Genomic DNA, 13,682 nt, shown 5'->3' on the forward strand with positions numbered 1-13,682 from the left:
ATAACGTCCTCTAAGAAAGTTTCAATGATTGAAATGAGAGTTTAGATTACATAACCAATGGTGGACATAAGCATTGTTATGGAAACACATTTATTTATAAGTCCTATTCCTTGAACCAAAGTTTGAGAACTTTGTTGATCAAGAGAACCGAAATAATGGCGTGAGCCAAGTCCGCAAACTCAGTCCGCGAACTACCGAAGTTATCAAACCCGAGAATTTCTGCAGTAGTTGAAAAACTAATTGCGTGAAACTAAGTCCGCGAACTCAATCTGCGAACCTAGTCTGAGAACCGACAAAGTTCTCATACCCGAGAATTTCTGCTGAAGTTTGTAAACTCTGCCCGGTAACTTAAGTCAGCGAACCTAGTCTGCGAACTTGAGAAGTTTATATATCTGAAGATGACTTCTGAAATTAAACTTACAAAAGACTAAGGAAGGCAGTTTGCAAACTGTGGCTATAAAAGTTCATGAACCGATTCGAGTGAATCAAATCATCTTTGCTTCAATTGTGTCTTGTGTAGTACATGAGATTTCCTTGCAATTGAACAACTCTCTAACTAGTTCATTTGAAATCATTTGAAATAGTTATGGTGAAGAAGAACGTGGTTGATATGGAATGCTCATATGGATAAAAATTTGGTTAACTATTGTTGAATCAACAAGTGCATACGTTTGGGTACGGTTAACAAACCTAGAAGCGTGCATTGTCAAGTGTGTGTAACAAGCTAAGTTTTCGATCTAACGGTTGAGAAATATTAGCTTGAATCTAAATTAGGTTTTCATCTAAAGGTGGATATTGATTGCTTTGTTACCAAGGTAACTTAAATGCAAACCCTGATTTGAAAGACTATATAAGGAGAACGCTAGTATCTATGCAAAACTAATCCCCACACCTCACGTGTGATACTAGTTTGCATACTAGAGTCGGTTCTCCTTTAACCTTTGGTTTTCTTCTTCTTAAACCAGGTTAACGACTTAAAGAATTCATTGGGATTGTGAATCCAGACCGATACTAATTTTTATCGTAGTTGTGTGATCTGATCTTGCATCTTCTATTGTACGAGTACAATTAGATTGATTGGTTTGAGATTGATTTCTCCGATAGGCAAGATATAAAAAGTAATCACAAACATCTTCGTCTCATTGTTTGTGATTCCGCAACATCTTGTTTCGCTACCATACGATTAAGATTGTTTTGAGGTGATTGATAACTCTAGGTTGTTTTTCGGGAATATAAGACCGGATTATCAATTGGTTCCTGTTCACCTTGATTATTATCAAAAGACGGAACAAAACCTTTTAGGGTTTATTTGTGGGAGACAGATTGATCCTTTGAAGACTTGTCTGTGTGAGACAGATTTGTTTATTATCAAGTCTTCGACTTTGGGTCGTAGCAACTCTTAGTTGTGGGTGAGATCAGCTAAGGGAATCAAGTGTGTAGTATCCTGCTGGGATCAGAGGCGTAGGGCGTACAACAGTACCTTGGATCAACGGGAGACTGATTGGGGTTTAACTACAGTCCAGTCTGAAGTTAGCTTGGAGTAGGTTAGTGTCTTTAGCATCTTAATACAGTGTGTGTTCAATCTGGACTAGGTCCCAGGGTTTTTCTGCATTTGCGGTTTCCTCGTTAACAAAATTATGGTGTCTGTGTTATTTCTTTTCCGCATTATATTTTTTTATATAATTGAAATATCACAGGTGCGTTGTTCAATCAATTAGAATATCCAACCTTTTGGTTGTTGATTTAAATTGACTGACACTTGGATATTGGTTTTTGGTACCATCCAAGCTTTCTCTCTAGTATTTGATAAAGACTAGCAGATTTCTATTTGCTTGAGTATATATCCAATCGAGAGATTGAGATATAAACTCTTTGATACACTTTTTATCTGGATTGAGTCTGACTGTCTAGTTGATTCTCTAGAAAGTATATTGGAGTTTGTCCATAAATATTTCTAAACAAAATATTGGGTGTGGTTGTTGTATCCCCGCCTTTTCAATAATAAAGTAGCTAATGAACAATGAATACTTGGAAGAACAAGTAATACGCTTATAAAATTACATGTTGTTCAAGAAGTGGCAAGATGAAGCGGATAATGCGAGTTTTAAACATAGGTATGTGGAGTCTGCATTCATGAGCCAGATTCTTGGGTAAGTTAAAAAAAATCATTTCCCAACAATTCAACTTTTAATATGAATCCTCTTTTGTTAAAAAACTGTTACTTTTGCTACATAACAAATCATCACAACTACTTTTTCTGCATGACAAGTTATTCATCACTGCATATCTTGTTATGCCCATATTATTTCTTCAATCAGTTTTGAACTGCATAACAAGTTATCCACCTAAATGTAAGCTGCATAATAAGTTATTCTGCTTTTTTTCTTCTAACAATTGATTTTTAGTTTTATGTTAAAATCAAGGTCACAACCGGGATTGCCAAATTTGTTGAAGAATTCATCTTGAAACTTCCTATTAAAGTTGAGAAAATGTTCATTCCAATGAACTATATGACAAAGGAAAACCCTGATGGTACACATTGGACATTGTTAGAGTATGACATATCATAGGGTGAGTGGAACTTGTACAACAGTCTACCAAGCTATAAAGTTAAATACAAGAATCAAGCTCTTCAAATGGAAAATGCTTGTATGCTTTATTTGATCCAAAGATATGACGCACTGAAACTATCACCAGAAGTCGTGGATATGAAAAGGGAAAAACTTGTATACAAGGATATTTTTATCCCAAAAAGCTTCATGAACAAGGTCATCACCCTGACTGCCTCATATTTGTCTTCTACTATATGAAGATGAGTATAAAGTGTCAAGTCAAATAGAAATGGGAGAAGTTGGGAAAGGAAGATGAAACAGGAAAAGCCAACAAGAAGATAGTAAGTTTGGTATTGAAAATGTTGACAGATCCCATACATAGTTGGGCGATAGATGCCAATGAAGACATCTGGCTGCAGTAGCTGATGCACAGTAGATGAAGCTGTGCGTAAATGTTCCTGATGCTATGAAACATATGTGTTGATAGTAGTTTGTGTAAAGCTCAACTTAAATCAGTAGTTATATGTAATGTGTTGGTATGAACCTTGATCTTAACAAATTATATCTTGTTATGTTACGATGTTTCTATATTAATGCTTTTATTTCTTGCAATCTTATTTTACAAAAAGTAGAAATAATGGGATAAACATGAACAACTGTACTATGATAACAAGGGGGCGCTGCTCCCTCGACCCCCGATTATAAACATAACATGTTATAAGTCTTACAATGTCAATGAAGGGACAACATGTTGCCTGACGCCTTCTGCAACCATCTTTAAAAGAATAAATACATAACAGATTGTGCATCTTCAAAAAGAATGCATAACCAATTATGCATCTACAAAAAATGATGCATAACCAATTCTGCGTTTTCAAAAACTAATGCATAATAACTTATGCATTTAAAAATAAAAATGAATAACAATATCTGATAGAAGCATAAAAACACACAGTGAAAAAAGAAGTACTTGTTCATAAACCAATACATAAACCAATAAAGAAGAATTCTTACAATTAAAAAATACTGCAAATGAAAAATGAATTAGGTTTAAGCACAAAAGTAACATTCTGAAAAAACCCACAATCTAAATGCTCTCCCTTAACTATCCTTAGGTCGGCTTCTTAACAGGAAGGCTTCGTACAAGATTGCTTGGTTGTGATGACCAATCTCACCACAATTACCACATCGTATAGCTATCCTGGGCGGCTTCTCGTAAATGCTTACATATCTATTAGCTTGTGGTCTCCCTGGAGGCCTCCCAACATCTAGTACATCGAAAATATCATTATCTTCATAAACTTCAGGCCTGTTGTAGTTCGGAATAGGATGAATAGCATGGCTGTAGGAATTATTGAAGTATGAAGTAGTGAAAAAAGTTTCAACAAAATCATATGGATTAGAACCGGACATTGTTATAGCAGCAAAAGCATGCAGAGATGGAAACCCATAGACGCGCCACCTATGACAGGTACACGTCTTTGCCTCAAAGTTAACACTATGAGAATTATCCCTTCCCTCCACTTCATAAACATGAACATCAGACTGTATAACCATCCAGGTTAAACCCTCATCAATTAGAGCCTTCATCTTAACTTCGTTCTTTGTTGTGAGAATTGTTTTGAAGCTTGAACCAGTATTTCTCCTCTCTGACATCATCTTCGTCACATCCTTCCTTATATGATCTAGAATAGCATTTTCAATGAGCTTATTACGTACCTTCATCCAACTATTGAAGGACTCAGCAAGAGTCGAAGATGTCCTTCCATATCTACAACCCTGGAAAAAGGCAATTGACCATTTCTGGGAGGGATATCTTTAATATAATATACAACCCAACCACAACCGAGACCGCTAATCGTAGCAATGGCGGTTTGGACCCCTCGGGACTAAAACCATATGCAGCAAATTGAAATGCATCAAGAACGACACCATACCTTTCATCAGAAGTATTGATATAAGTAAGTTCTGCTTAAGATGATAATAGCAGAAACTGTGGAAGGCTCCAGGAAAAATTATTGGAATCGCTCTCTTTAATCCTTCTGCACGATCAGATAAAAATGTGATTGGCCTTTGATCATGATCAAAAACATAACTCAAATTCCTCATGAACTATTCCAAATTATCTTCACTAGGTACTAGAGACATGGCTAATGGAAAGAAACCTACACAGAAGAAAACATGTTTTAAGACTTTAAAGCAAACGTAAAAAAGACTGCATGAACTATTATGAATCTAATTATGCACATATATAAAAAGGATGCATAATGTAAAAAGTGAAAAACATAAATGCATAAGCCATTGTGCTCATATATAAAAAGGATGCACAATCTAAAAAGTGAAAAGCATAAATGCATAAGACGTTATGCAACTAAGCAGGAAGATGCATAAGACATTATGCATATATGTAAAAAGGATGCATGGTCTAAAAAGTGAAAAGCATAAATGCATAAGACGATATGCAGCTAAACAAGAAGATGCGTAAGACATATTGAAGCCAAAATAAATAATGCATGAGACAATATACACATATATAAAAAGGATGCATAATCAGAAAAGTGAAAGCTACTGTCTGAAAAAATACCTTGTTCTGCATTGATAGCAGTTGCAGCCATGAGGCATCCTCTGAATCTCCCTGTAAGAAACGTAGCGTCGACATAAATCATAGGACGAAGGTAACGATAACCATGTATACATGCCTCGAAAGAAATAAAAATACGCACAAACTTATTTGAGGGTGCTTCAACTTCTAAATCAGTTGAACTCTCCTCATTCAATTGATTGTCATCAGTTTCAACTTGAAAATCGATCCAACTCCCAGGATTTGTGGTGCGAATGGCATCTACATACCATACCAGATGTGAATATGACATGACATCATCACCAAATATATCCTCATATACTTTCTCTCTCCCATTGTAAGATTGGTAATATTTCACATTGATCCCTTATCTAGATTTAAAAAATTTCAACAAATCAGAAGTTCTGAAACTCGGATCACTTCTGATTTCATCCTTGATCAGACTAGAAACAAATTTACTGCTGAGCTTGTGGAAGAGCCTTTCACATCCCACTCCACAGTGATGTTCATTATCATATTTCTTAACCTTCAGCATTATGTTTTCAACATCAACAACACAAGCCTTAAACTTCCAAGGTAAATCTTCGTTTGGGCACTTTCCATAGAACCTGGTAGGTTCATTCTTAGTATAAAGAAGAACATACCCAGACTTCAACTCGTGTTTCTTAACTGCAATATGTACTTCTGCTACACCTCCAAAAAAAAAACTTCACCAAGTAATTTATCTCAACCCTCAGTCCTAAGAACCTTGTTAACAGGCACAGAACCATATTCAAGAAAATTCATTGTGGCTTCTTCATGTTCAGGTTTTATTACACAACTACTTGAAGCTCTACTACGACTTCTGGACGAATTGATCCCAACTTCAACAAGTATATCAAATATCTTCTGACATTTACAATGGCGGCGAGAGACAAAACACTGAAGCAAAGCATCATAATCAACCCGCACAAACTTGGTTCCATCATTAAACGCAAATCTGACATGATTAGCTAATAAAAGAGTCCACTTCTGGCAAACAAATGTCCTCAAACACTCCAGAGTTGTGTTGGAAATATCAACCGGTTGAGTTAAGAACTCATTGAAGTAATGAATTACAAATAGTGCACTAGCAACAGACATTTTACTCTTCAAAAACACAAAAACGAAGTAATATCCATACTAATAAAAATCAAACATATCTTTATCCTACGTAAAGCTTCACTAATCAAATGAACAAACAACATTATCTACATAAACAACAACAGAATTATAAAAGTTAAAAAGATCAAATCAACAACAGCATTAAAAAGATCTACAATAACGTAACAGAAACAGATCAAAAATCAACTGGAAACCAAAATCAAATCAACAATCGACTAGAAAAGAAGCGGAAATTGGTCTATCAACATCCGAATATGAAATCGAAGAAAAAAGATTAAATCAAAAAGATCTACATTGATCGTAACAAATTCAAAAACTAAAAATCATAAACTAATTCAAAAACAAGCTTAGAAGATCAAAAATAAGCACCTTCGAAAACTTAAAATAATAGATCCTAATCTTACAGAAACTAAACCTAGAATCGAATCAAGATTAAACAAAATCAGAAACGAGATTAGACTGAAAAGGAACGAACATGAAGTTTGAATTTCAGATATTTTATGGAAAATCGATATACAAATTCAGGAAATTGAATCTCTCAATCAATTCCTTATATCAGCTCTTTCGTTCCGGCACGATCTTCTAACGAGAAAAAAGAAACTGAATTTTAGAACTGAACGCGACTGATATACACAGAAGTTAATTTAGGAAATAAAAAGAACAAGAAACGGAATTTTGAAAAATGTGAGTGTCGGAGAAATTTGGTCTCCATTTTTGGATGTGCCTGTGAGTTTTTCAGCCCGTGGGCTTGACAATGAAAAAATGGGTGTATTGGTAGTTTTCACAATCTCTATATCTCCCTCTGTATGTATAGAGAGATAAGGGTATAATTCTTTCCCCAATTTATGTCTTATCTTCTTCTCCTTTCATGTGGTTCACAAAAATTTGATGACTTGGTATTGGTAATACGCCGTACCTTGATCTTCAGGAACACGTAACTACTAATTTACCTATTTGACTAACATAATCGAGTGAGACGACCACATTTACAAAGACTTGAAATGATCGTCAAAATTATTAATAAACATCTGAAGTAACATGCTTTGTCAAAGGCGGTTGCGATTCTTATAAATTTTAAAAATATTAATCAACATAAAAAAACACAATAATTTGCATTTACAACAACCTATACAACTCAGTTAACACCCTCCTCCTCCACCACCACCACCACCTCCTCCTCCTCCGCCGCCACCTCCTCCACCACCACATCCACCGCCGGTACTGGCAGTTCCGCCAACCATAATAACCACACCTCCATAGGTGTTATAATTTCCATGACGATTTTGCGTGTTTCCCATATTCGTTCTTGTGCTCTTCCCCTGGTTGTTTATGCAGCTACATATACCAAGTATCCAAATAGATACAACGATGCAACCAGCAATTATAAAGGGTAATATCGTCTCCATATATGCTTGATTTCCGTTTATGCTCTATTTCACGGTAATAGTATATACTTTTATAACTTTCCCTTGTGAAAAATCTCCCTCTCCCTCTGGATATATAGATAAGCATGTATTCTTTGCCCAATTTATGTCATATTGACTTGGTACCTTAAATTTGTCGAACACGCAACTAAGTAGTTGACTAACATAATTGAGTAAAACGGGCACATTGAAGACTTGAAATGATCAACAGATTACTTGGTCAAAATTATCAGGGAACATCTAAACCATCCAGCAGTTATGATTTAAGAACTTGTACAATGTGCCATTTTATTGGCTTTGAACAGCAAACCTATTCTGGAAAGGCCTTGGAAGTGAAATTTCTTTGTACAAAAGCTATACAGTACTCTAATCCCATCTATCTACCATGCATTTTTACAGCTACATTTCCCATTACTGAAGTTATGATACTTACAAGAGTCCTTCACAACCAAGTCTCTGCCCAAGAATGTTGACATGAACTTGCAAGCAGAATGACAATCTCCACACATGCGAACGTTCTTCATTATACGTATTGGTACACCTGGAGCCAAAGAGAGGAGTCCAAAAGCTAATGCCTTCATTTCTGTGTGATGAAGACCTGGTCCTGCATATTCTTCTTCTTCTGCATTGTGTAGTAAATGGTTTCTATCAGCTACATAACCAAATTCCTTCATTGTTCTTTCCATCTCTGACAATTTTGTGGAGATTGCCTCTTCTGGAACTTGGTCTGACACGAATTCGTATACCTTGTTTCTTACTTCAATCCAGCTAGAACTTGATCTCGGTGAATTGCAGTTGGTTTTCATCTTTGTTGCGTTATCCCAATTTCCCTGAGTCAGAAGAACTTGCTGTAGCAGTAGATTTGCAGTTACATCAGTTGGTTCAAGTTCTACAAGTTTCTCAGCTATATACTTTGCAATGCTCATGTCACCGCGTATGCGACAACCTGAAAGAAGAATTTTCCAAGCATTTGGTACTGGTTCAAGTTTATAGACATGGTTAATGAATTCTTTAGCCTCTTCAAACATTCCCGCACGACCTAACACTTCAACAATGCAAGAGTAGTGCTCTATCATTGGCTCTATATCATAATTCTTCTCCATAGATATAAGTAAATTAAAGGCTTCACTTACCAGACCCATCTGGGCATATGCTTTCAATGCAGATCTGAAAGTGACCGAGTTCGGTGACTTATGTATTTTACACATAAGAGTAAACAGTTGGATAGCTTCGGATGAATGACCATAATTCACATTTGCGGAGATCAATGAAGTCCAAGAATCAGAATTCTTCTCAATCATAGAATTAAAAGCTTGAGCTGCATCAGCAATTTGTCCACCTTTAGAGTACATTCTAATAAGAGAATTGCAGGCGCAAGGATCGGACAGAAGCCCTCTTTTGGTGATGTAACCTTGTATTTGTCTTCCGACATTTAAAAGAACGAGATTTGCACATGAGTTAAGAATATGACCAGCAGCCCTGGAACTAATCTCCCCGTGACATAATTGAATCCTCGTAAATATTGTTAGAGCTGCATTCGGTATGCTACACTTGGAATACATGCCAATCAGTGAGCTAGCCACCAACGGGTCAGATTGCATATCTTGTTTTATGATCTGCGAATGAATAGATTTTCCTGTTTCCAGATCAAATTGCAGAGAACAACATTTCAAAATGCTTGCATAGATAAATTCATCACATTGTTTACCGTTCAGCTGACTGAAAATTTTCATGGGAACTTCTCTCGAAGGATTCGGGCTCTCATGATCGATGCACACAGTGTACATATCCAGGAGACAACTGACTACATATACATTCGACTTGAACCCAGCTTTAATTACATATGCATGAACTTCTCTTCCCTGACTCAAAGATCCTACACCAGTTATGGCTAGAAAAACACTCGGTAATGTGTAATCGTCACAATAGAGAGCTTCATTCATCATAATACGGAAGAGTCTCAAAGCATCCCAATTTTGGTGATTACTGACCAATCCCTTAATAATAGTATTCCAAGAAACCAAGTTCCTCTCAGGCATTTCATGAAAGACCTTCTCTAGTGAGCTTGAATCCCCACATTTCGCGTAAAAATCCATCAAACTGTTCTGCAAATATACAGAAGAACAAAATCCCATCTTAATTACACAACAATGAACCTGAATTCCAAAATCGAAGCAACCCAACGTAGTACAAGCACCAAAAACCATCGAAAAGGCAAACACGTCCGGCTCAATTCCAGCTTTAATCATCATACAGAAGAATCTCAACCCTTCTTCATCCAGCCCATTTTGCACATACCCATTAAACATTGAGCTCCACGACACCACATTCGGCTGTAAAATCGCATCAAAAACACGCGCTGAATCCTTTACAGATCCACAACTCGAATACATCATAACAAGCGCATTCTCAACAAACGAATCCATAAGACCATCAGTTTTCAATACCCTGCAATGAATTTCACGACCATAATCAAGATACTCTAAACTCGAACAAGCCCGCAAAACAATCCCATATACAAAAGAATCCGGCTGAATAGCCTTAAACCCATTATTCAGAACCATTTTCTGAAAAATTACTAACGTTTCAGTCTTAGGTCCATGGCGAGCATAACCTGACATAAGAATCGTCCATGAAACCAAAGTTCTCTCACGCATTTCATCAAACAGTTTCTGTGCTTCATCCATAAAACCAGAATTTGCATACATTTGTAAGTAAAGATTATACAGAAACAAACTTTGTTTTGTATTTGCTTGAATGGGTTTGGATTTCTTAACATTTGGAGTAACAATTTTGCTGCTTCTATGAAGAATTTGAGGTGGGTTGTTGTTGTAATGGTGAGGATTGATTGAAGGAGGTAGAAATGACTGTAATGTGGCACATGTAAGCATGGGTAGCATCAATGAACTTCCCAATTTGGATAGTAAGCTAAGGATTTTGCTAAATGGAGCTGAGTGTTGGCATGGAGCTGAGTTTTGCTGGTAGTTTCAGCTGCTACTGTGGATATCATTTCTTACCGTTTGGAACCTTCTCTGCCACTTATTTTCCTAGAGAGATGTGTGTGAGCAAGGGTATAGAAGACTCCCCTTATCGGGTAGAGGTGTCAATTGGGGCAGGCCGGGGCAGCTTGGTCGTTCCTTGTCCAGGCCAGACATGTCTCATATCCAATCGGGGAAATTACGCGCAGGCCCAGAAATTTTTTTTTTTACCGTCAGGCCCACAATTACTTTTTTCTACAGTAGCACCCAACATTATTTATAATTCTTAAAAACGTGCAGAGTTCCTCAATTACCCTTTAGCGGTTCTGGGCCGTTCTATTAACTCCCGAAAACGGTCAGAACATTTCTTCCTCTCACCCATTTCTTTCTCTTCTTCTCATCTATTCCTCATCCGTTTCTCACCAGTTTCTTTCTCTATTCCTATTCCTCCATAAGCACTGTAACTGATCTGCAAAGATTTTCTTCTACATCATTCAAACAAATCAATCATTTAAAACCGATGATTGAAGTTGATCAAACCCTAAAAATCCATTTCAAACTCTAAAAAACCTTAACCCTAGAATTCAGTAGAACCAAAATGGATGAAACACCAACAAAAACACGTCTTTAGAAATCAAAAGAGAAGAAATTAGGTACTAAAACTAGTTTAATCGATCTTATTCTTGCATGCATTCGATACATTTGATTTATTTATTTTTCGATTTTAATTTTTGTTCTTGATGCTTCAGATGAAGAAGGGAAAACCGAAGGAAAAATGAAGTCGAAGAAACAAAAAAAGCCCGGTGAGATTTATCATTAGCTTCATCTGTTAGTGTTTGATTTTGTTTTTTTCAATTTATTTTTTTTAATCTTAAATTTTGTTACAGTAATTGCCGATGATGAACCATAAAAAAAGAGTAAACCTAAAAAGAAAATTGTTTTTGGTGAGAGTTTCATCCTGAATACCCATAAATTTTTTTGAGTTATTACTTTATTCTTCTTCAATTTTAACATAATTTTCTCCTCAATGTGATTTTACCTGTTGATGTTGAAGATGAACAAGAAGAAAATGATAGTGACAAACCACTGAAGGAGATGCAAATGAAGGCAAAGGGAGATGCTCTAAAGAAGAGTAGGAAAGTCTCTGGTATGCATAACTAGTTCTCATGTGTGATTCTGCATAACTTGTTCTGCAGATGCATGACAGGGTATGCAGCATCAAATTAATGTGTGTAACTTGTTATGCAGATGCATGACAGGTTATGCTTACAAAAAAAACTGCATAACACCCATTTTTAGTGTTGCTTTTTAATTTTCATCTATTTAAATTTTAACATCATTTTTACCTGCTAATGATGATAACCTAGAAGAGCAAAAAGGGGAAACTGCTGGTGACCAGCAAAAAAAGGAGACAAGAACCAAGGAAAAGCACGACGCTGCGAAGAAGAAAAGAAAAGTCGCGAGTATGCATTTACGTTCCTTCGTGTGTTTTTGATTCATCTTCATAACAAAATTCTGTAGAAAAACGTGCATAACGTGTTATGCAGATGCATAACAGGTTCTGCTTACCAAAGTTACTGCATAACTTAATATGAATAGCTTATTTATTTGTGTGTTGAAAAGATCCTGAAGCAACCCCGTCAAGGAAGTCGCAGAGATTAAAAGATCAGGTGTCACCTCAAGTATCACCTAGTTCACCTAGGCCTGGAAAAGCTACTAAGGGAAAAAAGAAAGCAAAGAATGCTGCACCAAAGGAAGTATTTGGTGATGATACAGATAATGAGGATGATAATACAAATGATGCCGAAGATGGTAAGATTTTCTTGTGGTATCTTCTATGTGATATATTGTTTAATTGGTGTCATTGATTTGTTTCAATATTGATTTGTTCTGTTTCAGTGAGGCAAGTTGTTGATCATCAGAAGAAAAGAAAAAGACATGAACCCAAACAATCGAAAGACCTGAAAAGGATGAAGAAGAAGCAAATCGAAAGATCCGAGAGTGAAGAGAAAGAAGAAGAAGAATCTAACAAGTAATGTATTGTCTATAAATAAGGTGCGTTGAATTCCTTCTTGTTCCTGTTATGCATCAGTTAATAAACTTCTCTTATCATTTACCTGCTTGTTTGTATGTAAAACACATCATGCTTGTTAAAAAAACAAATGCATAACATATCGTGCCTTCTTAAAAAATATGCAGAATATGTTATGCATTCAACTGTTTGTTTATGTAGTATTAACTAGTTATGCATGATAGATTATGCATGGTAAAAGATGTGCATAATGGTTTATACAGATGCCTGAGAAAGAGGCATGTGTGGTTATGCAGCTCTAAAATAGCAGTTCTAAAATGTTATGGTGCATAACTTATTTAAAAATATGAATGCATAATAAGTTATGAACCTTCACAAATCAATGCATAACATATTATCCAGTTCCAATATTAAATGCATGACTAGTTATGCATTGTTTAGACTTGCTGCATCACAGGTTATGCATATAAAAAATGTTGTTATATTTGTTATGCATTCCTTTGTTGTTCTAAAATAGCAGTTCTAAAATGCATTTTTTTTCTTTTGTTTATGCAGTTAAACCTAAAAACAAATCTGCAGTTCAATGAGGTAGTTATAGAGCAGGTTTTCTAAGGGTAGGTCACTTGTTTGGTAAGATAAAAGACAGAGGTGGTTTGAATCCGTTGCAGGCTAACATGATGAATGTGTGTGTGTTTGGGAAGTTCTATAACTGGTTATATGATGAAAACATGGCACACTTGGATGACAAGAACAACAAGCTGATGGATGAAGTCTTTCTATCATATGACCATGAAGATTTGAATCAACATTCATTCAAGTTGTCTGAAAACAAGTCCATAGCATCAACGTCTAGTAATCTTGTTGTTACATTTCTGATTCCAAGAATTAAAGGAGACATAGGAAATGATATTATGACTTCGAAGGCAGAGATAGAGCTGACTCAGTCACTTTCCCTCGTCAAGCAATTCCCAT

At 36.0% G+C, this 13,682-nt stretch overlaps 1 protein-coding gene across 2 annotated transcripts; it reads right to left on the reverse strand.

The window, feature by feature from the left end:
- Positions 1 to 7,892: 7,892 nt before the first annotated feature.
- Positions 7,893 to 10,718, reverse strand: LOC113323265 (pentatricopeptide repeat-containing protein At2g13600-like). 2 transcript variants are annotated; one of them, XM_026571552.1, is made up of 2 exons: positions 8,834 to 10,718; positions 7,893 to 8,646 (listed from the first exon to the last, which is right to left on the reverse strand). In XM_026571552.1, the coding sequence occupies exons 1-2, from the start codon at positions 10,598 to 10,600 to the stop codon at positions 8,623 to 8,625; spliced, it is 1,791 nt and encodes a 596-aa protein (XP_026427337.1). In that variant the 5' UTR covers positions 10,601 to 10,718; the 3' UTR covers positions 7,893 to 8,622. The 2 variants fall into 2 exon arrangements, with proteins under 2 accessions (XP_026427337.1, XP_026427338.1); XM_026571553.1 differs by having other exon boundaries at positions 7,893 to 8,745.
- Positions 10,719 to 13,682: the final 2,964 nt, after the last annotated feature.

The sequence above is a fragment of the Papaver somniferum genome, chromosome 11 (genome assembly GCF_003573695.1).
Source record: "Papaver somniferum cultivar HN1 chromosome 11, ASM357369v1, whole genome shotgun sequence".
Lineage (NCBI taxonomy): Eukaryota > Viridiplantae > Streptophyta > Magnoliopsida > Ranunculales > Papaveraceae > Papaver > Papaver somniferum.

Coding starts and splice junctions, on each gene's coding strand:
- LOC113323265 (XM_026571552.1), bottom strand. CDS start 10,600: ATGCTACCCATGCTTACATGTGCCACATTACAGTCATTTCTACCTCCT. Junction 8,647..8,833: donor CATATGCCCAGATGGGTCTG/GTAAGTGAAGCC, acceptor TTCTTCTTTCAG/GTTGTCGCATACGCGGTGAC.